The following is a 27,751-nucleotide window of genomic DNA, read 5'->3' on the forward strand; positions in this document are numbered from 1 at the left end:
TATTAAAGTTGATAAAGTAAGTAAATTCAAACCCCTGCATAGCTACCTTTGGATTACACGGAATTCTAAATCAGGGTGCCAAACACAATGGGAGGATTCCAAAACCAGGGGTTCCAAATCCACACTCCCAAACAGGCCCTAATAGATTTCTAACTGAAGTAATAAAAAATTAGCAAGTTCTAGGTATTTGCAAACTATATGTTTTTATGTGGGTATTTGCAAATAACCCATTATTGACGTGAAAATCTGCAAAAACCCAAAAAGAATTTCTGTCCGGTCCAACCGGCAAGATTAACAGTGGCACGTCTTGACCCAGAAATCTATTTATTTGGATGGGGGATAAAAAAAAATAAATGTAGATTTGAAAAAGTAACCTAGATATCTATTTATTTGGATGGGGGATAACGTAAATGTAGATATGAAAAAGTAACCTGGAATCTTCAAGAAATGGAAAATCATGAATGCTGGTTTTCCTTCCATTATTTGTTTTGGATTCTAGTTTTACATGGGGTTCCACCTTAAGATCACTTCAGGTAAGTTCTGTGTTGAAAATCCATTTAACATCCTTCCTTGGAAGAAATGGATGTCTACAGTTTTGAAGGAAAAGCTGGGAAATGAAATTCAGTTTCCAACGTTGGGTTTCTCCTTTTTCTTTTTTATTCAAATGATGGGAAAGGGTTTTCAACAGAAACCTGGATTTCCACATTCACAAACACCCCTTAAAACAATAGAAATAGAGAAATGGACTTGTCACAAATCAATTGGAGAAAGACACAACAGACCCGGCAAATATTCTGCTTGAAGAAAAGAAAAAGGGAGGCACGAAGACTAACCGAGTCAGCTCGATTCACAAACAATAAACAATTTGAACATGAGCCAAGTCTCAGGTTACAAACCTCCAATGACCCATTTTGCAACGATCCGTTCCGGCTCAAAAGGGTCCCATGGCCAAAAAAAGCTGAAAGGTTTTGAGTTTATGTCTATAAAAAACTTCCCTATGTGGCTTCTTTCAAGCATTGGAAACTGGGAAACTGCAAAGTGAGACACTACTTGTACTGTTACAGTACCCTTCTTGATAGAATGGTTGATCTTCATACTATGGGTCGCCCAAGTTAGAAATAAAACCTGCACATACAAAAAATGATTGGGTGTAAATCATAGTTTAAAAACTAGAGAACTCAAGACTAAAAAGCATGTCGAATCAAGCCAAGTAATTTGGATGAGTCTCTCCCAAGGTTTTTTTTTTTTTCGTGTCAAGTTTTTTCTGAGTTTCATCAAGAGTTCTTCAAGTCTTAACCGAGTCCATGACCAAATCGATTTTTTCTCAAGTCACATTGAAAACTATTAGAGTCGAGTCATTCATGGAGTTTTTTTTTCTTCGAGTTTTTAAAATATGGTGTAAATATCAATTTCCAAACACAAAATGGTCACTGAATTGGAAGATCTTGAAAAAATAATGACGCAATCCTAGAGACTGGTTGCAAACTATGTATAGCATGGACCAGTAGAAGGTACATGCCATTTGTTTTAACCAGGATTCAAGACTTTTATTTATTTATTAAAGAAATGAGAATTTTATTGCAACAGCCAAAGGCAAAGAAATCAAAAGAGCACAAGCCCAACAATTACAAATCCCACTTCCTGGTGAATGTGAAAACTTTCCTTGCAGAAGAACCCAAAAGTTTCTCCCGCCCCTAAAACATCTGCTGTTCCATTCCATCCAGATGTTCCATAAAACAGCCAGCAGGGCCAGATGCCTCTGACGTGTCTCTAAAGATAAAGGACCCCCTGCATGACCCCCTGCATGCCATCCCAAGAATAGCTCCTCCATGGTGCTTGGAAACACCCATGGCACCTTAGAAGAAGCCAGGACATAGTTTCAAACACCTAAAGAGTAAGGACACATAAGGAGCAGGTGCTCAACCGACTTCTTGTCCTAATAGCATAAGAGGCAAATGCTGGTGAGAATCATTCCTCTCTTGCAAAGATTATCCACCATGAGAATCCTGTTTCTGCCGGCGAGCCACGCAAACACAGCCAGCTTTGGAGGAGCATGGTATCGCCAAAATATGACCCCATATGCAAGTAGCTGGAAGCTGGACCAGATTCACAGATAACCTTGAGAAAAGACCGAACTGAAAATTCCCCCGATTTATCCCATAACCAGACAGATTTATCTAGAATAGCAGATTGGGACAGATTCCTTCCCAAGCAGCTAGCAGGCTCATAAACTCTTCAATTTCTAACTCGATTAATGATCTTCGGCAAGGAGGAAGCCAATACCTTAGCAAAGCAATCGGCCACTGTGATGGGCTGATTCAGACAGAGGTCTGCAATGCGAGGAAATTGTGATCTAAGAGGAGTCACCCAGCCATATGTCATCCCAAAAGCTTACATTAGATCTACTTCCAACAGACATCCCGATCTCCAAAAGAACCTCGCCCGTCATACAAGCAATGGATTTCCAGCAAGCAGACGCTCTATAAAGGGAGGATTCTTTGGTACATTTGCCTGAGTTTGCCACTCTGTATTCGCCGGTGATGACCTTGCACCGTAGGTTGTTCTCCTCCATCTCAAATCTTCAAATCCATTTGCCAATGATTGAGGAACTTGTGATCTAAGATTCACCCAGCCATATGTCATCCCAAAAGCTTACATTAGATCTACTTCCAACAGACATCTCGATCTCCGAAAGAACCTTGCCCATCATACAAGCAATGGATTTCCAGCAAGCAGACGCTCTATAAAGGGAGGATTCTTTGGTACATGAGTTTGCCACTCTGTATTTGCTGGTGATGACCTTGCACTATAGGTTGCTCTCCCCCATCTCAAATCTCCAAATCCATTTGCCAAGGAGTTGATTTCTTCCAGGTTGCTAATACCAGCCACACCCCCCACCCCACATCTTGGACAGGTTTGCAAACCTCATCCCACCGGAGGAGGTGAAATTTACTTTGAAGAGCTCCCCCTTGCCATAAGAATTCCCTACTGAGCTTATCAATCCTCGAAAGGACTGATTTCAAGAACCGGAACAGCAACATAAAATAAACGGGGAGGTTCAATAGGGCTGGCTTTGAGAAGGGTGATTCTCTCACCCAGAGAGAGAAGCCTAACTTTCCAAGGGGCCAATTTCCTTTCCATCCTTTCTATCACTGCATTCCACGGATGCTTAGTGGGTTTACCAATGCACAGAGGCATACCCACATATGAAGATGGGAAAGAGCCTGCTCGACTCCCCAGCATCCCTGCTAGAGATGCCACTTCCCCATCTTCCATATTCATCACCAACAGCTGGCTTTTAGACAAATTGACTTTTAAGGACAGAAACAGCTTCAAAGCACCAAATAACTTGGATGAGTAGTCCAGATATCCTGAATCTTCTTTATAAAAAATAAGGATGTCGTCTGCAAACTGCAAATGGGATTCCACGTTTGGGATTTTGAGGCTCTCTAAGAGGCCCAACTGCTGCCCTTTGCTGAGCATACTACTTAGAGCTTCGGAGACCACAATGAAAAGAAAAGGAGAGAGAGGGACCCCTGACGCAAACCCCTGGAAGACTTCAAATACCCAAAAGGAGATCCATTCAATAGGATTGAAAAGTGAGCAGATTCCACAAAAGCCCTCATCTAACCTCTCTATTTGACACCAAACCCCAAATTGCCCAACATAAGGTCTAAGAAATCCCAATTGATGTGGTCCAAGCCTTCTCAAGATTGAGTTTGCAAACCTCACCTTTCAGCCCGGCCTTATGCCAAGAATGAATACTTTCATGAGCGAGAAGAAGACAATGGATAATCTCACTATTTACAATGAACGCACTTTGGATGGGAAAATAACCGAGGGTATGACCAATCTGAACCTTTGAGCAAGGACCTTAGCTACTATCTTTATATGGACCATTGATGAGACTGATGGGATGGATTTTTTTATAGAGAAGAGGCTCCCTCAATCTTGGGGATAAGAACGATAAACAAACTACCCATTTCCCGCAACAATTTGCCTGACTTGAAGAAATCAGAAACAAAACTGAGAACCTCCCTTTTGACCATGTCCCAAAAGATCTGAAAAAAGGCAAGGGAAACCCGTCAGGCCCTGGGCCCTTATCCCGACGAGGTCAAAAACTGCATCTCTAACCTCATATTTAGAAACAGGCTTTTCGATGCTACCAGCTTTCAGACAATGAAATTTTGTTAAAATCTAACATTTCCAACACCAGCCTATCCCATTCAACCTTACAGAGAAGTTGAGAATAGTACCCGATAACCTCTGAGAATATTTTATCCTTCTTCTCTAACAATTTACCGTCAGCCCACAAGGAAGAGATTTTGTTGCATCCTGCCCAAGCGTTGGCCACACAATGGAAATACTTTGTGTTGCTATCCCCTTCCCAAAGCCACAAAGCTCACGATTGCTGCCTCCATTTAATTTCATCTTCTTTCAACCTTTTGCTGTAATCTGCACATAAGGCCTTTCTTTCCGTATTCTCAGCTTCGAACAAAGTCCCATCCTCTTCTTTAGAATCGAGAATTTGAATAGCATTGAGAATACCATCCAGCTCTCCAAACTTTCAATTTTTCTTTCAGACACTTCAGTTTTTGAACGAAAATGAATCCTGCTGATCCCCAGATATCCATGTTCTTCCACCGACCCGCTCCCAAATCCTTAAAACCTTCGACTTCCAGCCAAGCAAGTTCAAGCTGAAATGGCTTCAGACCCCAATTATATTGCTTGGCCTCGAGCAAAATTGGACAACGGTCTGACACGGGTTTGAGGAGCTCTCTTTAAACCACCAAAGGAAATCTGGACAATCAATATTGGCAGACTAGGAACCTGTCCAACCTAGACATGGCCAACCTCAACTGACCAATAGGCCAGGTGGACCGAACCCCACTAAAAGGAAGCTCAATCAAATCCTATTGCTAGACTGTTGAGGGTCAAATATTGCATATTATGCCCCATCTATATCTTGGTTTTATGAACATCATAATGCTTAATGTTCTATTTTACTCATGTTTGTGTTGCAAGGTGAATTTAAGAGCTTGAACTGAAAAGAATACTAAAAGTATAAATTTGATGCTCAAGAATCACCAAGGCAAGGGATGGATGTTAGGAGACCATGATTGAAGAATTCACGTGCCAAAGATCCAAGAAAACCAAGTGAGGAATGAAGAAAATCAAATATTTGAAGTAAAGAAAAGGAATCCTGAAATTGGATTGAAAAGGCATATTCTGAAACTCTGGGTCATTTTGTGAAATTACGCAGAGTGAAGTCTATTTTGGAAAACTGCGCAGAGTGAAGTATATTTTAGCAAACTGCGTAAATTTGAGGCGGTTTCTAGAGTTTTCCAACTAGGTGCGAAAGTTGGAGTTCCACAACTATAAATAGGACTCCCTAGGATGTTCCTAGGCATCTTCTAGGGTTTAAGGAGTGGAGCAAAAGGGTGGAGAAGCCGTCGCCAAGAGTTTTTTTCTTCTTCCTTAGTTGTTTTCATGTTTTTCTTAAGAGACTTTGGTCCAATTGTCTATGGTTGGCTAAACTTCTTAGATAGGGTTACGAGGTGAAGTTTGTAGCATGATGGGATGTTTTTATTGCTTTGATTCATGTTTATGTTGAACTCCATGGATTCTAATTTGATATTTAAGGAATACTTTCAGTTTTTAATGGTTTATTGTGACTCAAATTACAGTAGATCTGCAATAGCTTTGAGTATCTTCTTTTCCTGATTTGAGATTGTGAAATTAGTAAGTCTTGTTGTTCACCATCGTCCCTTGGGCATGGTAGGGTGATGGAATCCTTCCTAATCTTCACAATTCTCCTCCTTTGAGATTATGAGATTGGTAAATCCTATTGTTTGCCATCGTCTCCTGGGCATGGTTTGGTGATGGAATCCCTACCAATTATCATAGTTCTCCTTCATTGAGAATTAGGTCAATGGAAGTTCAGATTTGGTTTTATTGATATATCTTCCAATTGGATAGGATAGGACTCCAATTCTAATTGTGTTACTTAAATCAAGTAAGAGGGCTCCCTGATCACTACAAGTGAATCCTTGGCACCCTAGTTCCCACCTTTAAATTCTTAGTTTTAATTACTCTATTCACAATTACTCTTTCAAATACTTCAAAATTAGTTTCGCATCTTCTTCTAGTTCTACTTCTAGTTAATTTCAGAAACGTACAAGTTTCAGTCCTTGTGAATTCGACCTCAGTCTTACCGAGATTATTATTACATCGCGACCCTACACTTGGGTTGTGAACAAGTTTTTGACACCGTTGCCGGAGATTGACGGTTGCGTTTTCTGGATTTGATTAGTTTTGGAATTAGGTTAAGATTAGGATTTATTTACTTTCTATTTTTAAGTTAGGATTCTTTCTACTTTGTTTCTAGAAACAAATTTTTCTTTCTATTTACAGATTTAAAAACTTTCCTAATTTGTTTTTAGAAACTAACTTTTCTTTCTATTTCCAGATTTAGAAACTTTCCAAATTTGTTTTTAGAAACTAACTTTTCTTTATATTTCCATATTTAGAAACTTTCCTAATTTGTTTTTAGAAACTAACTTTTCTTTCTATTTCCAAATTTATAAACTTTCCTAATTTGTTTTTAGAAACTAACTTTTCTTTCTATTTTCAAATTTAGAAACTTTTCTAATTTATTTTTAGAAACTAACTTTTCTTTCTATTTCCAAATTTATAAAATGTCCAAATTTGTTTTTAGAAACTAACTTTTTTTTTTTAAGGAACTAATTTGTTTTTAGGACTAACTTTTTGTTTTATTTTTAGGTTAGGGTTTTTTCTTATTTATTTTTAGAAACCAACATTGTTTTCTGTTTTGTAGGATCCTAACATAGAACTCTCCAAACTGGTAAACTCCTTCTAACTTCTCCTCTACTTACTTTCTATATTGCTGTAGAATTTTTCTTTCATTCTATTTTAGGATTATGTTCAGAATTAGGGTTTCACCATGTATATGCAAGAGTGGGAACGTCAGTATGTTGAGTTAGTTTTAGAGAATGTGAGAAATTGTGAAGGGCTGTCATATGATTATGTTAGAAAACAACCCATGTTTCAAAAAATTTCTGAAACCATCATCAAGAACCAACCAGAATACAATGCTCCACCGGTTAAGAAGTCCTTGTGCGATCATATGCCGGAGAATAATTACACCCCACAGATTAAGAAAATAATACGTGATTGTTTGGGTTATCATAATTATGGGAGTGAGAACTATTATCACTCATCAGACAAGAAGAAACCAATGTGAGATTATATTATAGGTGATAATATGTACTAACAACCATTAGACTCTCCCACCTATGACCCATACGACTATGATCAGTGGAAACATCAACATTGGAGAGATGAACCAATAATTGAATATAGTGACTATTCTCTTGGATCCCCTACATTTGAAATCCAACCAGAAACGATCCAAGAGGATTCACGTTTGAATTTCACCAACTATCAAGAACAGTTCAACCAACTTGTGGCAGGCATGATGAAATCATTGGAAGCAATTGAATTGCGCCTCGCAATCTCAACCCAATCTAAAAACACAATGCGAGGAAAGTGATCCTAACTCGCTTGTAGAGAGTACTGAAATTGAGAATGAAGAGTTGGATTGTGTTAACGAGCATACGGCTCAATTTTCCGAAAAGTCGATCTTGATGATTGTCCAAAGGAATGATCAAGAAAGATGGGCGTCTTTCAAATATAATAATACTGACATGCTCCAGTCGTATGACACACTTGACTTCAATGAGGAAGAGGCTAGTTTATTCGAGCCTCAACTCAACCTAGGAAAACAGTGTGAGGAAAGTGATCTCATCCCACTTGTGAACTGTATTGAATTGGAAGATGATAAGTATTGGAATGAGAATCATGAGTTTACAGCCCAAGATTCACTGGAATCAATTTCAATTATGGTTCAGAAAAGTGATCACGAGATACAAGACATTGTCGACCATAATGATTTACTCCACCCATCTGACACGTTTGATTTACATGTGGAGGAAGAGTCCCTTCCAAGTGAACCGCATAACTCTTTTGAGGCGTGTGTAGACCACTCCCCTGATTTAGATTATAATATGATTAGGTAGATGGACAAGTTGCCCGAGATGACTTTGGAATTTGAAACCACTCAGTTAAGGCCACCTTTTGAGCCGTCAACACTTGACGATATAATGCCTCTACTGAGTAGCAACAATGAACAGAGTCTTCACATCAATGCGCCTACTAATCCACAATCTATCTATGCAAGGCAAGGCGAGATGTATCCGGTGACAATTGACTCTCACCAAGGTGCAGAGCAAGAGATCATGTTTCCCTCTATTCTAAGAGAAGACAAAAGAATCATTGGGCATATCATCACAGACCTCAATGTGGAAAACGAGTCTCTCTCAACTGACTATCTCAACTCTCTAAAAAATCGCTTGGCATATTTTGCATATTCAAATGATAACATGATAAAAGAAATAATGGATGCCTTGCAAAACAATACCTCAGTGGTTATTACTGACTGAGAGAACCCTTATTCTGAAGCCTCTCCTTCCACAGATCTTGAATGTTTGCCATTAAGAGAGGAGCTGAAAGTTGAACCGAAACCTGAAACTTCGGAATATGTTGAGACTATATCACCTACTGAGAATTTCTCTGAATTTTATCTACTTGTAGTCTCTGATTCACCATGTTACGCTAACTCTAAAACTTTCTGTCTCAGGTGAATCATATGTACTTTGGACACCTTAGGAGATTAAAAGAAAACTTTATGCTGAGGTTCATAAATTTCTCTAGAAAATCATGCTCCAGGGCATCCAAGCCTATAGCAAAAAAGGCTTTTGGATGATCTTGTTACAAAACCTACTAAGAAATTTATCAAGATACTGGCCGGAGGAGGAACCTTGTGGCATGACTAAGTAGTTTTCCCCTATTTTCCTAGTTAGGTTTACTGCTTTTAAAGAATTTAGGATTATGATAGTTTGTTTTCTGCTGTTTTAGGATAATTTACTTTCCGCTATTTAGGATAGTTTGTTCATTATCTATTAAGTCTTTTGTGCTAACCCATCTTCACACTGAGATCATTGGAAAAGCCTCAAAAATTCCTTCTTCAAGTATTATCTTTCCATCGCTTCCCTTTTCTTTTCATTGCCTCTTTTGCATTATATGCTTATTTCTTTTACATTAAGGACAATGTAGATTTTAGGTTAGGGGGTGTGGATTAGACAAGTCAATCAGTGTTTTCTTAGTCTTTAAGCAAAAATTGCGGAAAATTGAAAAAATTTTGAAAAATTAGAATTACAAGATGCTTAATGTTGATGCCTTATGTCTCTTGGAGTATAGTCACTTGGGAGATCTCAAAATTAAGTCATTAATCCTCAATTAGAAGTTTTAAGCATTGATTGAGTCATGATCTCACATGTCACATCTAGCTTACACAGTAAAGTGTTAGTTTGATATTGAATTGTTAACTTGATGATTATTACGCATGTAAGGAACCAACTTGGGTAATTTATCCTTCATGTTCAATAAGAAGAATTGAAAAGAAAGAAAAAGAAAATACCCAGCTAAAAAAACAGTTGTCTTCAAAAAGGCCACCTATTAAAGATCTTTAAAAAGGTTGACATAACGTGAAAGCCATCGATGGAAAAATCAAAAGCTGGAGGAATAAAAGAGGGAATTAAAAGATGAACTGTAAAGCAAATTTCGATTTAGGTTTTGATTGTCCTAAATGCTCTTTTAATTATCAATGTTATCATAAAAGTGAAGAATTGAACCTTCACCCATGGAACTCAATGTTTAGAATTGTTCTAATTGAAGGATTAATGTTTTGAACTTGATTATGAAACTTACCGAGTGCTAGAGTTTAGGAGAAGGTAATGCACAAAATTGATGTATTTTAGAATTTTATTATCTGGATTGTTTTTTTTTAACCACTTGAGCTTACAGAAATTATCCTGTGGTTCTCGAAATATTTTTCGCATACTTTGCTCGGGACTAACAAAATGTTGGTTGGGGATTGTGTTGAGGGTCAAATATTGCATATTATCCCCCATTTATGTCTTAATTTTATGAACATGATAATGCTTAATGTTCTATTTTACTAGTGTTTATGTTGCAAGGTGAATTTAAGAGCTTGGATTGAAATGGGTGCTAAAAGCATGGATTTGATGCTCAAGAATCACCATGGCAAGGGACTGATCTTAGGAGACCATGATTGAAGAATTCACATACCAAAGATCCAAGAAAACCAAGTGAGAAATGAAGAGAATCAAATATTTGAAATAAAGAAAATGAATCCTGAAATTGTCCTGAAAAAGCATATTCTAAAACTCTAGGTCATTTTGTGAAATTACACAGAGTGAAGTCTATTTTGGAAAACTGCACAGAGTGAAGTATATTTTAGCAAACTGCGTAAATTTGAGGCGGTTTCTAGAGTTTTCCAACTAGGTGCGAAAGTTGGAGTTCCACAACTATAAATAGGACTCCCTAGGATGTTCCTAGGCATCTTCTAGGGTTTAAGGAATGGAGCAAAAGGGTGGAGAAGCCGTCGCCAAGAGTTTTTTTCTTCTTCCTTAGTTGTTTTCATGTTTTTCTTAAGAGACTTTGGTCCAATTGTCTATGGTTGGCTAAACCTCTTAGCTAGGGCTACGAGGTGAAGTTTGTAGCATGATGGAATGTTTTTATTGCTTTGATTCATGTTTATGTTGAACTCCATGGATTCTAATTTGATATTTAAGAAATACTTTCAGTTTTTAATGGTTTATTGTGACTCAAATTACAGTAGATCTGCAATAACTTTGACTATCTTTTTTTCTTGATTTGAGATTGTGAAATTAGTAAGTCCCGTTGTTCACCATCGTCCCTTGGGCATGGTAGGGTGATGGAATCCTTCCTAATCTTCACAATTCTCCTACTTTGAGATTATGAGATTGGTAAATTCTATTGTTTGCCATCGTCTCCTGGGCATGGTTTGGTGTTGGAATCCCTACCAATTATCATAGTTCTCCTTCATTGAGAATTAGGTCAATAGAAATTCAGATTTGGTTTTATTGATATATCTTCCAATTGGATAGGATAGGACTCCAATTCCAATTGTGTTACTTAAATCAAGTAAGAGGGCTCCCTGATCACTACAAGTGGATCCTTGGCACCCTAATTCCCACCTTTAAATTCTTAGTTTTAATTACTCTATTCACAATTACTCTCTCAAATACTTCAAAATTAGTTTCACATCTTCTACTTTTACTTCTAGTTAATTTCAGAAACGTACAAGTTTCAGTCCCTATGGATTCGACCTCGATCTTATCGAGATTATTACTACATCGTGACCCTACACTTGGGGTTGTGAACATGGACCCAGTCTAAAAATCCCCCCATGCTGTTGGAGATCTTCTTACCATTGAATTTTTCAAGCTAACATATATTTGATAAAATATGAAGGAAGAAAGGCATGAGTCACAAGTGATTCGTTTCACGCCCTACATGTGAAGAGAGGTTCTTGGCGGCAAATAATATCGGGAAACACCATTTCTCATTTCCTCTTTTTGTTGGAAAATCAGCAAATTTATTTTCCAACCTCCCCCCAAAGGCATTTTCCCACAATTGAAGAAAACAAAAATTTTCAGGAGTTAAACAAATCTATGCCATCGGCCGCCTTTCTCCAATCAACTCATATGTGTCACAGGTGAGAATGTTCCATCGTCCATCTTCTATTGTGCCACACACGTGCCACTATGCCACATATGCCACCATCCATCTTCAGTTCTCCATATGTACAAAGCGCCTCAATGTGCCGCATGTGCCAACTTTCAATTGTCCATCTTCTGTTGTGTCGTGCAAGTGGAATAGCACAAGTGCCACTATGCCACACGTGTGGCCATCAATGTTCACTTAGGCCCCACATGTACAAAGTGCCTAACATGTGCCGCATGTGCTTTTTAATTTCCATCTTCTACTGTGTTGTATATGTGCCACCATCCATCTTTCGCTTGCACCCCACATGTGTGCGCCCCACATGTGCAAGGCACTCACACGAGCCATTATCCATCACTCTATATGTGTCCCATGTGCCAATGTGCATATATGCACACGTGTCACCATCTACCTGTGCTTACATGTGTCCAATGTGCTGATGTATCACTTGTTTTACATGCACTACCATACAGCAACAGGCACCCTTAATGTGTCATGTGTGACATCATTAAGTTTAAGCACCCACATGTGCCATCGTCAATCTTTAAGCATCCCATATGTGTCGTGTGTTAACCTGGCACATGCCTACCTGGAGTTTTCATTTTACCTAATAATAAATTTGGAAACAGACCCCAAATTTTCTAAGAAAAATTCTTATTTAAAACAAACATGGAAAACAAAGTTTCTTTCCCACAAATTCTTGGAAATAAGGTTTCCCGAGAAACAATGTTTCGTTTCACACACTTCTCACAAATCAAAAGAAGCTCTAAGGTGTTTGTGAAGAATCAATCTAAGAAATATCTATCGTTTGCTCGGGTTTTCTGTTTGTACAAGTTGGGCGCATGATTTGGTGATCCAAGCTGATGATATGATGGGCCGTAGTGTGGGTGCCCATGCACCAAAACTCTTCCCTACTGGATGATCCAATTAATAACATCTATGTATCGGGTAACTTAAACATGGACATGCTATTAACAATGATTCACCTAATCTCATTAATAACATCTGCATAACCTGGATTTGGACACGTGTGCCCCCGTGTTTGACATGGGAACCTTAGAAAAGTGCACATATCTAGAAAATATATGAAAATGTATCTACACAAACAACGATGAGAAAATATCCAATTATAAATGCTAATATCTTAGGGCTGTTGGATAAGCATGAAAAGAAAAGATTTTTTTTAAAATAATTATCCAATGATGATTTTCATAAGCATTATTGATATATGGATTGCATGGATTCTAAGTTAAAGGGTCTTGTGTGAAAAGCAAGTGGCAATCTCATATTTGTGAGACAATGGTTGCTTTGAATCTTGTGCTAAAGAATTTAAAGATTGCTAAGTGGAATCTATTATTTTCTTTGCTAACAGAACACAGTGAAATGTCCCATCATAGAAAAAGTGCCTAATTTTCCTTTCGTTTTCCACTTAAATGGGAGCTTTTAGTTATCAAGCACTCAATCTCCATAAACATGGCACATTTATACGAGATATGGTGTGCTCATCTATTGTGAACTGCCATGGATAGGTGCAATGTTAATAATACACCAGTTGGATGATCATATCGATGGACTCCGGCGATTGTTTTTTTTTCCCATCTGAGGTCATCCTTTGGTTGAAAGTTTTCCTAACTACCCATTTGTAACTGATGGTGAGGACAAGTTCCAAACCACAGTCAACAGAAGAATCATCACATAGTCAATTCTTGGGTTTATGCAGACCATTCATCAGATGATAGGATGCACCATTGCATGATGACATCCAATAAAGTCATGAACACAAGGCATCAAGGCTATTGCATAAGAAATAGAGAACAGATTGAAAGATCTCTATCACGAATTCCAGCTATTAATAAAGATAGCTGTGTTTGTAGATATAAAAGTAGCAAGCAAGGATTTCGACTCCCCTATTAGTCCAACAACCAAAAACAAAAGAAGGAAATGGGTTCTTCTTCTTGATAAAAAGATCATGGGATAAGACATGCTGAGGAAAATGAATTGGAGCATGTATTTGGGTTCAATCGAACTGAATCAAAATTCAGTCAGTCATCATAGAGGAAATAAACAAGTGGCATGACAAGATTTTAATTCAAAATCAAATAGCCAAACCTTATTCGAAATTCTATGCATTTCAAGCTGGACTTGGAACGATATTTATTGCAATTTGAGGGACACCTGCTTTGGTAATTTAATATTTACAAAGTTGAGTGATTGCAATTCAATTCAACTTGAGCATCCAAACACATCCATGGATTGTATTGGATGGAATGAGGTTCTCAATCTCATTAAAATGAGAAAATTGGATTTTTTTTCATATCCTTGATTGCAGTAAAATGGGTGTCAAAGAATATTGAAAAGAAATGCTGATATGAAATATTACAATATACCATCCACAGTTTTGTTTTTTTTTTCAATTCTTTTAATTTTTAAGGCAAAATGTAAAAACTAAGTATTCAGTTCGAGTTCTCATAGAATAGAATGGCTTGGTGGAGTAAAAGAAGGAAAGGGAAGCATGAATTAGTACTAGAAACTAATACAATCAACTTGGTTTTCATGGATACTTCTACTGTGCAGCATGACAGGAAAGAATGGTGGATGACATTGGCTCAACATGAAAACAACAGCCACATATACTAGCCCATATTTCCTTCTTAGGAGGACTCTGTCAGGAAATCCAATTGAGGTTTCAAAAAGTCTCCCGACACCGAGAAGACTAGGCTTCTGTGGATAACGAAATAAGCCTCCACAGCTAAACTTGTAGATTGACTAACTGACTAAGAACAGTTTCAGTATCTGGACGAGTTGTACATCAAAACCAAGTTTTGATTCCTCGTATCCAATCAAAAAGATTATTGAGCACATTGACTACTGAAGAAATGTAAAGGCTACTTGCTAGTGGAGGATCTTGTATCCTACTCTCCTCACAGGTGGCATGTGTGTGCATGATCCAGGTCATTCATCCTGCTAGCCCTTTCTGTATGCCAGAAATCAAGTCAGACTGCTTATAAGGCAGGCCACATATGCATGTCGTACTTGGATCACTAGTCAAAATAAATAAATAAAATTTAACCATCTGCTTTTCATACATGACTTGCCACCTGATGATGTGACCAGCCTGAGATGTGGGGTTTACCGCCCTATTGCCGAAATGAGATTCATCATCAGTATTATTTCAACAGAACCTAACATGGTAGACCAACTGGAAGAAGTTAATTAAAAGAAGAAAATTTCATGAAAATTCATTCACACAACGGGTGAGAAACAATGATGGTGGTGCAGCTGGTTGATGGGAAGTATCCGCCCAAACGTAGGCACCTTCAATCTTAAACACGAGAACATAAACAAATAAAAGAGAACAATTTAAGAGATTCGATTCATTTCAAATGTCCCTTCATACTACTCATCTCAGATTCTCAGGCCTTTATATAAGCTTTGAAAAGAACATATAGGAAAATTCTTAATGTCATTGACAACCAATGACTTGTTACAAATATGAAAAATAAATAAAAGGGATTTGACTAACGGATAATTCATAGCTAGCTGATTAATTTTGCTAGCTAATTACCTAAATAGGCTAGCTACCTAAATAGGAGGCTTGAGCCTCCTTATTGATGGGCTTGGGCTTAATGGGCCTAACCCTGGGCCATGGATCGTGGGCCCTGATCAGCTTGCATCAGTCCTTCCCATCTTGAAAGAACTCAACTCTGACGAGTTAATGGCTTGATATTGCTCATAGAGGTCAGGATTCAAACGTTGGAAGTTAGTAGTTGTGATCCATGTCGCATCGGAGAGAGGTCGTCATTGCCAACAGACGAGAAACTTTTGATAACTACCTCGATGCATGAAAATGATCCGGTCATCGAGAACATCAACAATTGTGTCTGTAGGTGGTAAAATGGTCAAAAGTGTGATGGCTTGTGCTAGCATGTTGCTTATAACTTTCATTACTAGTGGCGATATTGTATCAAACTTCGTCATGCACATGCTGCATATGGCGGATGAAGTCATCGACATCAACACTTGGTCTCAACTCTATAAGTAGAGGAAGACGCGGTCGTACACCAATTATTGCTTCAAAAGGTAATATCCCTGTAGACCTGTTGACTAAATTATTATAAGTAAATACAGCCATGGGTATTACCAGGTCCCACGTAGATATATGATCGTGGACAAGGCACCATAATAACTTGCCTAAGGTACGATTGACCACTTCCGTTTGACCATTGATTTGTGGGTGGTAGGCACTAGAGAACTAAAGCTTGGTTTTCGTTGCTGCCCAAATATTTTTTCAGAAATAACTCATGAACTTGGTATCACGATTAGACACAATTGTCTTCAGAAGCTCATGAAGACAAACAACCTCTCGAAAGAATAATTGAGCAATCTTGAGAGCGTATGCTGTATTCGAACATAGTATGAAATGACACATCTTTGAAAATCGATCAACCACCACAAATACTTAATCAACTTTCTGAGCGGTCTTTAGCAAATCGAGGACGAAGTCTATGCTGAGGTATTCCCACGGAGTATGTAGGATAGGCAATGGTTGATAAAATCCATTGTTTTTCTATTGACCCTTAGCAAGATAGTAAACCCTACATAACTAGCAAATCTTGGCAACATTTGATTTTATACGAGGCCAAAAGTATCAATCTTCAACGAGAGCTAAGGTCTTATTACGACCAAGTGTCCACTACATCTAGCGTACAACTCCCTCACAACATGCTCACAGATGAACGTATTGGGTAGGCAAAGTCGTGTTCCCTGGAACAAGTAGCCATCATGAATGTTGAAATGTGGGTGTCTCACATGCTATCTGCTAAGAACGCTGGTATAAATAGGCCCAAAATCCATGCCGTCGGCATACTCATGCCGTATCTCTTTGAATCTCGAAATAGTGACCGTCATCGATGACAATAGATGCATGCGACAGCTTAATGCATTAGCAACCTCATTGTCCTTGCCAATCTTGTGACGAATGACAAAAGAAAACTCCTAAAGGTATGCGCTCCACTTGACACAACGAGTACTCATCTTTTGCTAAGAGTTAGATACTTGAATGCTTCATGATCAGAATATAGAACAAACTCCTTGCCAACCAAATAGTGATGTTAATGCCGTAGAGCCTCAAATACATTCTCAAAGTTCGGAAAGCACAAGACTGGAGCTTTGGTCATCTTACATTTTATCCAATCAAATGCTCGTGTTGCTGCACTTGTCCATCGAAATTCCCTTTATTTCATACAATTGGTGATTGGGGCCATGATGTTGCTAAAGCTCCGCACAAAACGTCTGTAAAATGTAGCAAGGCCATGAAAACTGTGAACTTCAGAGATAATGGTAGGTGTCGGCCAATCAACGATAGCTTTCACCTTGGTGGGGTCCACTTCTACACCTTGCGACAAGACAATGTACCCTAAGAAGAACACTAATGTACTAATGAAGGTACACTTTTTTAAATTGATGTAGAAGCCCCCGCAACGAAGGACTCTGAAGATAAGAATTAGGTAATTGAAGTGTTCCTTTCTTGACGTACTGTAGATAAGAATGTCATCGAAATAGGCAACGACAAACTTACCAATAAAAGGGTGCAACAATTGGGTCATGACACACATGAAAGTGTTAGGTGTGTTTGTGAGACTGAATGGCATAACTAGCCACTCGTAGAGGCCATCTTTCGTCTTAAATGCCGTCTTCCATTCATCACCGGGTCGGATGCAAATCTGGTGGTATCCGCTGCGAAGATTAATCTTGGAGAAGACGCAAGCACCTGACATCAAGTTCAACATATCATCAAGCCAAGAAATGGGAAAACAGTACTTCACTATGATTTTATTAATAGCTCGATTGTTTACACACATGCGCCAACTTCCATCCTTTTTGAAAGTAAGGAGGGTTGGCACCGCACGTGGGTTTAGGCTCTCTCGGACGTAGCCCTTTTTAGGCAACTCATCAACCTAACGCTTTAACTCAGTGTGCTCATTGGGATTCATCTGATATGCTGGTAAAGTCGGGGTAATGATGCTCTAGGAACCAAATCTATAACGTGCTAAATATCCCACAGCGGAGGCAACTCCTCTGGCAGATCATCGAGGATCAAATCTTGGAAATAATGTAACAAAGATTTGACTTCATCAGGAATAGACTCATCCTGGTCAATAACAAGCTCCTGCACTTGTTTTATGACTAGAGTGAACATTACACCTTCCGTCTTACTTTCTTCTTCAAACTTCCACATGGTGAGAACATGGGAGGTTGAGAGAGTAGCCGATGTCGATGATGAAGGTGTTGATGAAGGAAGTGACATAGGCTGCAATGGGCAAAGAAGAATATGATGACCTTGCCATAGGAAGGTATGCGTGTTAGCTTCACCATCGCTTTGTACCTTTTGGTCAAAGAGCCAACATCGACCGAGAAGGATGTGGATGACATTCATCAGAATTATGTCACACCAATATTATCCTCATATATGCCAATTTTAAATGATGCCAAACACTTTCGAGTCACAGGGATGGCAGTGTCATCGACCCACACAACCTTATATGGTTTTAGATGCCCTTTAGTCGGCTACTTGAGCTTATTAATCACCTCTTTTGATATGATGTTCATTGCACTGTCACCATCAATAATCATGTTACATAACCTCCCCTGGTATTTTACCCGTGTACGAAAAACAGTGGTCCATCACCAATCTTCTTCTTCCTCGGTGGTGGTAAGAAGGCAACGTATAATGAGTGGGGCCCTCATCCTTAGCTTTAACCGCAGTTTCAGCAAGAGGGTCCTCTAGCTGTGATGCAAGTTTTACATAGAGTCGTTCCATCTCGATGTGCTCATTGTAATACTCATGGTCGTCCAGGTAATAGGGGTCCTCATTACCGCAGTAATGGTGGTTCCTGGCTTATGGACACTCATTAGGAAAGTGTCATATCTATCCGCAATGATAACAATCAACACCCCACCGTTGTCTTCTGAGGAAATGATTACGATTAAGACATCATCCCCTGGTGTCATGTCCCTGCACCGCTGGTTGCTTTTGCCATGAAATCTATGGCAAAGGGCGTTGCAAAGGTTGAGGTTGCCTTATAAGAGGAGTATGAATCTGTGGGCGCGACTAAAAAGGGTGGGAAAGTAGTCAGTGGCCCTATAGTGGAGTTCAATTGAGATGTAGATCCAAACCCTTTCTTACAAAAGGTTTCCCAACTAGAGAACCAAAGCATTGGAGAGTATGCTACTGCAGTTGTTGTTCAACTCGTCGAGCCTTCTGATGAACATCGTCAACTGACTCGAAATCACACATGACCATCCTGCGTTGGATCTCTTGGCGTAACCCTACCCGATAATGGTTAGCCGTCACACGGTCTATCTCCACAAGCTTACAACAGACAAAAAGCTCATTAAACTTTTTGGTGTAGTCATCCACCGATAAATTTCCCTGTTTGAACGTAAGGAGCTCTTGGAGAAGAGTATCCATATAATTTGAAGGCAAATACTTACTTTCCAGTTTTTCCATCATGTCAGCCCACCCGGTGATAGCAAGACAACCCCTGATGAGATGGTTATCATGAATGCTTCGCTACCAGATTCTTGCTGGGCCCTTCAACTTGACATTGATAAAGGCCATTCGTTGAACATCATGCATGTCGTACCATGCAAAATAATCTTCCAGCGTTGTAATGCAATCGACAAAAGCCTTTGCATCAAGACGACCCATGAAATCTGGAACTTCAACCCATACTTACTTGGTAATATCATCTTTCTTAGGCATCTCTATCATTGTGTCATGGGCTCTCTCTACAAAGAGTTGTTGTATGAAGTCATAAACAGACTCTCGATGACCCATATCACTTTAATTCGCTGAAGGTTCAGGTTAGAACCCTTGTTGTGGATTTGGATCACCATCGGGATCTCTGATAGGATTAGATTGCTCACCATGTCGTTCTCCACGTAGTTGGTCAACAACAATTTCTAGGCTAGCTACCCTCGTGAATATGATGCAGGACAACTAACCACTTGCTCTAAAAGCTCAAACTATTAGAGCATGGAGAATTAATCCATTTATCTCATAGCCTAGGCCCCACATCTCATGGGTTAGGACATCGGCCGAACCCCCCTCGTGGGCCCCAAATCACATGAGTACCGCCTCACACGGGCCGCTCACCCCAAGTGTGTCCTCGCATCCCACAGGCTACCCTACTCAAGCCCGGTGCGAAATGCGCATTAATCACCCCCGGTGAGGAGTTTCGAACACGAGACCTCCCCCGTGGGCCATGCCCACCCCGAGTGTGCCCCTGCATCCCACAGGCGACCCCACTCGAGCCCGGTGTGAAAATGCCACCACATTAATCACTCCTGATGAGGAGTCTCGAACACGAGTCCTTCCACTCTGATACCAATTTGATGCAGGACAATTAACCACTTGCTCTAAAAGCTCGAACTGTTAGAGCACGGCGAATTAATCCATTTATCTCATAGCCCAGGCTCCACATCTCATGGGTTAGGACCTCGGCCCAACCCCCCTCGTGGGCCTCAAATCACATGGGTACCGCCTCACACGGGCCGCCCACTCCGAGTGTATCCTTGCGTCCCACAAGCTACCCCACTCGAACTCGATGTGAAATGTGCATTAATCACCTCTGGCGAGGAGTCTCAAACAGGAGACCTCCCCCGTGGGCCCCGCCCACCCCGAGTGTGTCCCTGCATCCTACAGGCTACCTCACTAAGTGCCCAGTGTGAAATACGCATTAATCACCCCCGGTGAGGAGTCTCGAACACGAGACCTCCCCTATGGGCCCCAAATCACATGGGTCACCCAGCCCAAGTGTGTCCCCGCATCCCACGGGCTACCTCACTCAAGCACGATATGAAAATGCCCCTGCATTAATCACCCCCGGTGAGGAGTCTCAAACACGAGACCTCCCACTCTAATACCAATTTGATGCAGGACAATTAACCACTTACTCTAAAAGCTTGAACTATTAGAGTATGGCGAATTAATCCCTTTATCTCATAGCCCAGGCCCCACATCTCATGGGTTAGGACCTTGGCCGAACCCCCCATCGCGGGCTCGTGGGCCCCAAATCACATGGGCCACCCACCCCAAGTGTGTCCCCGCATCCCACGTGCTACCCCATTCGAGCCCGGTGTGAAATGCCCTTGCATTAATCACCCCCGGTGAGGAGTCTCGAACACAAGACCTCCCTCGTGGGCCCCAAATCACATGGGTCACCCACCCCGTGTGTGTCCCCGCATCCCACGGGCTACCTCACTCGAGCCCGACGTGACAATGCCCCAACATTAGAATAGCTCAGTGATGCAATTATCTCGTTGTTGATTAGTAAGCCTCCCTCGATAGATATTACCACTACGGGTAGACATTATGATGTCAGAAAGTAATGTACAGAATATATGCCACTTTCTGGTTTAGAACAAAAGATTGCCAATGGGCTGAGATTATAGACTTTAATGGATTGAAATAGGTTAGGTTTGAACTGGAATATAGCTGGTTTTTTTGTTTTTTTTTTTTGGGGGGGGGGGGGGGGGGGGGGGGGGGGGGTTTGGGGTTTAATGGAATGGAATGGCTAATTTTTTGGAGGTTTAATAGGTTGGAAAATGGCTGATTTTGGGAGGGTTTTATGGGTTGGAATATGGCTGATTTTGGAGGTTCTAATGAGCTGGAATATGGATGATTTCAAGGGTTTTAATGGGTTGAAATATGGCTAATTTTGGGTTTTAATGGGCTGGATTATGGAGGTAGATGGCTGAAAAAATTTCGACAGTCTCCCCTTGTAAATTGGACTTTTGGGCTTTGTAAAATAAAAGAAAAAAGGTGAATAAGGGTAGGAGGAATGGATGCAATGAAGTAAATAAAGGAAAATAAGCAGAATTTTATGATTAAAGAACCTGGAAACAATAATATTAAGATTGTCGTTGATCCAGGACTTCAGCCTAGCCATTGGAACCTTGCTCTGATACCAAACTAGTGCAACTGGTTGATGGGAAGTATCCGCCCAAACGTAGGCACCTTCAATCTTAAACACGAGAACACAAACAAATAAAAGAGAACAATTTAAGAGATTTGATTCATTTCAAATGTGCCTTCATACTAATCATGCCCTTATATAAGCTTTAAAACGTACATATAAGGAAAATTCTTAATGTCATTGACAACCAAGGACTTGTTACAAATATGGAAAATAAATAAAAGGGATTTGACTAGTGGATTATTCACAGATAGCTGATTTTTTTTATTATTTATTTTTTTAATTTTTTGAAAACACGGGGTGTCCGACCTCTTTTTTGAAGCAAGACTAATCCCTGCGGATACACGCAATTAATTTTGCTAGCTAATTACCTAAATAGGCTAGCTACCTAAATAGGAGGCTTGAGCCTCCTTAATGATGAGCTTGGGTATAACGGGCCCATGGATCATAGGCCCAAATCAGCCTCCATCAAAAGGTTATGTGGGGACATGAGAGGTATGAGAAAATGGTGTGGAAGAATGTCAGGAAAAATGGGTCATCTTGTTCTGCAGGTAATATGTTTTATTGCCCAAAATGCCAAAACCATGAAGACTAGGCGACTTTGACATGGGTATGTGAGTCTCGCCAGAAACGAGACCTGGATTTTCATTGCATAGGCTCCAACATGGTCAGCCAGAACCCAAAATTGCACCAACAGATGAACCTAACCATCCGACCTTGGGATTTTTTAGGATTAAATTGGAGAATTAAAGAGAAAAAGAACTGACTAGCAGTACACATTGAATGGGTAAATAAAATGCCTCATATCAGATGATGAGAATAATCCAATTGATGTGCCATGGACTATCCAGCAGGCAGGGCCCGCTTGACGTATGTCATACACATGTACAAGAATAGAGTCACTGGTAACAAAAAGAAAAGGAAAACGGAGAGGGAGAGAGAGGGAGAGAGAGAGAGAGAGAGAGAGAGAGACGTTTCACAAGGTAAAAAAGAACATGCAGGAAAAGAACATCAACACAGTTAGCTATGCACTGAAGTCAAGTCCAGTGCTATCATGATCCTGACAGGATAATAAAATTAGCTGATTTCATGGAAAGGATGTTGCATGCAAAATATAATGATTCAGGCAAGAGAAAAGATTGATAACAAGCTATGTTTTGGGTGGAATACAGTACACTTGATTGGGTATTAGAGAAATGTCAACACACGCACACGCACATGCACACATATATTAGAGTTCTGCTAAGTGCACACATGTCTACAATAAAGATCATGTACACAGAACACGTGCCAACATGTTACATAGGAGTGAGATCAAATCCACCCATCAGGTTGTTCTGACCTTCTCTACGTGTCTTCCCAAAAATAAATCAGGTCCACTCAACATGTGGGCCCTAATATCATAAACAGGTGGATGGGTTAGAAAACTTCAGCCAAGTTTTTCAAAGCCGTTCATTCTTTTTGCAAACTATGGCCCACCTGACAAGTGGATCAACCTGATTCTTGGGCAATGGAATGAATATAGTGGCGGGGTTTGATGGATGGATGGATTGGATCTTGGAACTATCATATAATGTTGGCACATGTGGTGTGTACACCAGCTTTATTGCACATGTGTGTTGGCTGAGCAAAGCTCTTTATACTATATAATTTATAATTATGAATACTGTACATCACCATACTTACATCCCAACCAAAGGTGTGCGGTTGGATGACCTATCAAATTGAACCGCAGTAAGTAGTCTAATAAAGCTGAAATAACCAAATTGCAATTTCCTTCATGCTGAGAGACAGGGCTGTAAATGAGAGAAATGTTTATTTCAAGTTGGAATTCAATAGGAAGTAATTATTCATGAATACTACAAAACATCATTAGTCAATGTCATTCTCCTCTTGATTAGACTGTTTTTTGCATTTTGATACACTTGTGCATCCAAACACAGCCTTAGTGATTTGACACAACTGGTTGAATCATGTTTCACATCCATGGGAATTCCATACCTATACATTTCAGCCAGCACATGAATGAATCATATTTATTCAAGTGAATACTCTTCCATGCAAAGAAAATACCACACAACACAACAGCAGTAAATTTTAATTCCATTACATAATACCATGTGTCTTTGCCGAGCTTCAAGCAAAATAGATTCTGGATTACCTCAAATATATGAAAGCAATTTGAAATAGATCACAAGATACAACGAGAGTGAGAACACTGCAAAGATATGTTGCCAGAACAGGAGCGCTGATGCTTCTCTAACAGCATAGCCCCTCAAACTAGCAATCGCCCCCAGCAAAATGGCGCTTGGTGTCGTGTACTGCAATAGAAGGACAAATCGGTACATCTGATCGCCATGGACCAAAAAGTTCAATTTGTCTGCCAATGCAACCACTCCAATCCCCACCAGTGGAAGCACCAGAAGCCTCACCACCATAATCCCAACAGTAGTTCGAATCCCAAGACCTGAATCGTTCGGCCCCTCCAAAAGCATTCCTCCGAGAATAAGCATGACTGATGGAACCATCGCACCCGCCAAAATATCCAAACTATCTGTGAAGAACGAAAGTGGAGCATCTACACTAAAGAAAAAGTCCTTCAACTGGGGAACCATCCCAATGATGATAGCTAACAAAGAAGCGATTGTAGGTGGCTGAAGAACGTGACGTACTGGAGTCTTTTCGGCAACAATTCTCATCCTTCGGACCACCCTCGGCTCCGCCAAACACCTGATCGATTTCGGACTGCTGCTCCCTCCCTCTGCCGTTAGATCAAGGTCAGGGAAATTGGTCTGTGAAGCACCTGAAATGCTTCTAAAGACCCTGGCAATAAAGGGTGTCTTTGAATGTTCTGTTTCTTGATCCTCCATCCCAGGCCATTCAGCTTCAACAAGGAGAGGCCTGCTGATGTTATTGATCGGAACTTCCTCAATCTCAATACCCTCCGAGATGATCTCATAGTACTCCAATGGAGGCTCCATCATGTGGTAAACTAATGTATAAACAAGAATCACAGCAACCCATTGGGCGAAGGAGACATAGGTGACACCATCACGATGGCAAGTGGGTCCAAATGGGTTATCTGGGCTATGGCAAACGGACCCCACAATGGCAATAGGAAGGTTTCCAGTGTTGCCAAATCCAGTCATCATGATCGTGAATCTGAAGAATTCAGGTGGTGGGCGGCACACAAGTGCGACCAAGTACCCCAAAATGCAGCCTATGACTGTACTAAGCAGCACGTTTACAGGAACAAACCACCAAAGTAAGACGTTATGGAGGGTTATAGATTTACCGAGATGGGTGAAAATCAGGCACGGCAGAAAGAGGGCGAAGACAAGTTTGCTGAGGAGCTTGAAGGTCGCTTTGGGAACGATTTGGATCTTTGGGTGGGCAAGAACTAGGCCTATGACTGCAAGCGAGAGAAGTTTCAACAAGGGAACGACAGCACTAAGCACATTCTCACTTCCAGATCGCATGTTACCCCCCATAAATGCAAAAAGCTCAGGCATCTTTCTCTAGCACTTGGAAACTTAGAACAAGCGTAGATATCTCGTTGAAACTTCAAGAACTGAAATAAAACCAACAGAAAATGAAGGTTAGAAACATAAAAACCAAGTAGTTTTAACTAAATTGAACATCTAAAAAAATGGCTTTGGAGATTTTCCATTGGTTTCAAGATCAGAGACTAAATGAATATAACGCAAACAAAATTCTTTAAGGGTCTGTTTGGGTGCCACTTAAAAATGGGTTCATCTCATTTTAGCTAATCGTAGTTATGTGTTAGAGATCATAGTTGTTGGTTATCAAAAGAAATATGATCTCTAATACATACAATTAGCTAAAATGGAATGAACTCATTTTTAAGTGGCACCCAAACAGGCCCTTAGTGGCCACAAAATTAGTTAGTCATAATTATCCATTAGAGATCAATTTTCTAGATAGTAATTAAAAATAATCCTCATCACCAACAATTTATATGAGGGGCACACTCGATTGGTACTCGTACCACCATAAGCAGGTGATTAATGAAGGCCATCCAACTGTTCATCAGATTCTTCACCTCATATTATCTCAGGTGACAAAATCAGCCGGATCCAACATTCAGGTGGGTCAAACACACAGGGAACAATGTGAGAGGGGATGCTCACCATTGTTTTCCCAAGGGGTCCACCTTAATTCAAAACAGCCTGATTGTTGGCCTGACCCTTCACCCAGTATAGATGAAAGGTTTGAACAGACAGGATCTCATATACACAACATGGGAAGCAGATGCCTGCAGCACTTGCCACCAGGATCCCCGGTGGCATGACTATGTGGGGCCCACCGTGATGTATGCATTTTATCCATGTTGTCGATCCATCTTGCCAACTCATCTTAGGGCATGAGCCCAAAAATGAAACATATCCAAAGCCCAAGTGGACCACACCACAGGAGAGTAGGGATTGAATGCTCACCATTGAAACTTCTTGGAGGTCACAGAAGTTTTGGATCAAGCTGATATTTGTGGCTTCCATTCATCTAGATCTGTGTGAACTTGTGAACAGGTTGGATGGCAAATAAACGGTGGGCCCTAAGGTTTCAAAGGTGGGCGTCATTATCCCCACTGTTTCCTGTGGTGTGGTCCAGTCGAGCCTTGGATCTACCTCATTTTGGGGCTCATGCCCTAAAATTACCTAGCAAAACAGATGGATGGCGTGGATAAAACACATACATCAACCCACAAAGTCATGCCACCAGGGATATCCCCAGCGGCAGGTGCTGCAGGTGGTCCACGTTCCACAACATGGTGGACCTTCCACCCAAATCAAGGGTGGGCATTTCCTCCCTACTTGATCCCTGTTTTCTAGCCCATCTGATTCATGGATCGGCCTAATTTTAGGGCCCTGAACGTATATAAGGTGATGAATCAAATGGATGGGTTAGATTTCATGAAGGTATCACCTGGGCCCCACTTCTGCCCGGTACTGCCGTAGCTTATGGTGGTACCGGTACCACTGGAGATCACACCTTTATATAATCTCTAATACATAATTATGACTAACTAAAATGAGATGAGCTCATTGTTAAGTAGCCACCAAACAGGCCATAAGCCATCTTTTGCTTCCAGGACTATATTCCTTACAATCATCCGAAGAACTAAAATGTGGGTATCAGGCATCTTGCAGATATTTGGATGAAAAATGAAGTATAACAAGATCTAAATCATATGTATCAGAGATTTTTGCATAATTTTCACAGAAATTGATAATAAAAGCAATGAAAAGAGAAAACACTTACTGGTAGCAAAGAACCTAAGTGCTGAGAAATTTTGAAAGATTTCATTTTAATGTCTCATGCCACCATCAAATAGAAGGGGGAAAAAAAAAAGAAGATTGTCTTGAAGGTTCTTGTTGGAATTTCAGAAAAAAAAAAAACACTCAAAAAAAAAAAGAAGGCAAAAGAGAGAATTCATAGAAAAAATACAAATATGAGCATGGGACATTTGGGTGAATTTGCATAGCAACTAAAGGAAATCGATGCTACAAAAAAATAATAGATTTTGTTTCAATTTTAAGAAATCAGTTTTTCTTAAACGCCTTAATGATTAAGAACATGGGCATGACAGATTTCGCATGGACTCCACAGGAACCGAAACGAAAAGCAGAAAGAAGAGAAAGAACTCATTAGCAGAAGAGATCTAAAACACGGGTATCAAAGATTCTGCAGCAATTCTCAATGAAAGCTACACAAAATTTTTAAAAGATAGAAAATTTACTACAAGTCATTAAAGAAATTTCTCAATTCACCAACAAAGGAAGAAGGAAAAATCGTATTTTTTTGAGCTGCATAAAAATCTAGAATATGGGTATGGTCGATTTTGCATGAATTTCATTGAGGAAGAAACAACAATCAGATTTTTTAATGCTCCTTGAAGATACATCTACGGGTGTTCAAGATTCTTGCATGAACTATATTAAAATAAAATTTAAAAAAATTTAAAAAAATAAAATAAAATCGAGAGAGAGAGAGAGAGAGAGAGAGAGAGAGAGAACTTACGAGAACAGAGAGATCAGATCCTGGAATTTGAAAGATTGAAC

General features: G+C 40.0%; 1 protein-coding gene across 2 annotated transcripts; it reads right to left on the reverse strand.

Moving 5' to 3' along the window:
- Positions 1-620: 620 nt before the first annotated feature.
- On the reverse strand, positions 621-27,751 carry LOC131237689 (protein PIN-LIKES 2). Of its 2 annotated transcripts, XM_058235598.1 has the most exons (3): positions 27,711-27,751; positions 23,833-25,242; positions 621-1,125 (listed from the first exon to the last, which is right to left on the reverse strand). In XM_058235598.1, the coding sequence occupies exon 2, from the start codon at positions 25,181-25,183 to the stop codon at positions 23,834-23,836; it is 1,350 nt and encodes a 449-aa protein (XP_058091581.1). In that variant the 5' UTR covers positions 25,184-25,242; positions 27,711-27,751; the 3' UTR covers positions 621-1,125; position 23,833. The 2 variants fall into 2 exon arrangements, with proteins under 2 accessions (XP_058091581.1, XP_058091580.1); XM_058235597.1 differs by lacking the exon at positions 621-1,125 and having other exon boundaries at positions 23,694-25,242.

The sequence above is a fragment of the Magnolia sinica genome, chromosome 2, assembly GCF_029962835.1.
Source record: "Magnolia sinica isolate HGM2019 chromosome 2, MsV1, whole genome shotgun sequence".
Taxonomy (NCBI): Eukaryota; Viridiplantae; Streptophyta; class Magnoliopsida; order Magnoliales; family Magnoliaceae; genus Magnolia; species Magnolia sinica.

Excerpts from the sequence above, each read along its gene's own strand:
- LOC131237689 (XM_058235598.1), bottom strand. The coding sequence starts at position 25,183 with ATGCCTGAGCTTTTTGCATTTATGGGGGGTAACATGCGATCTGGAAGT.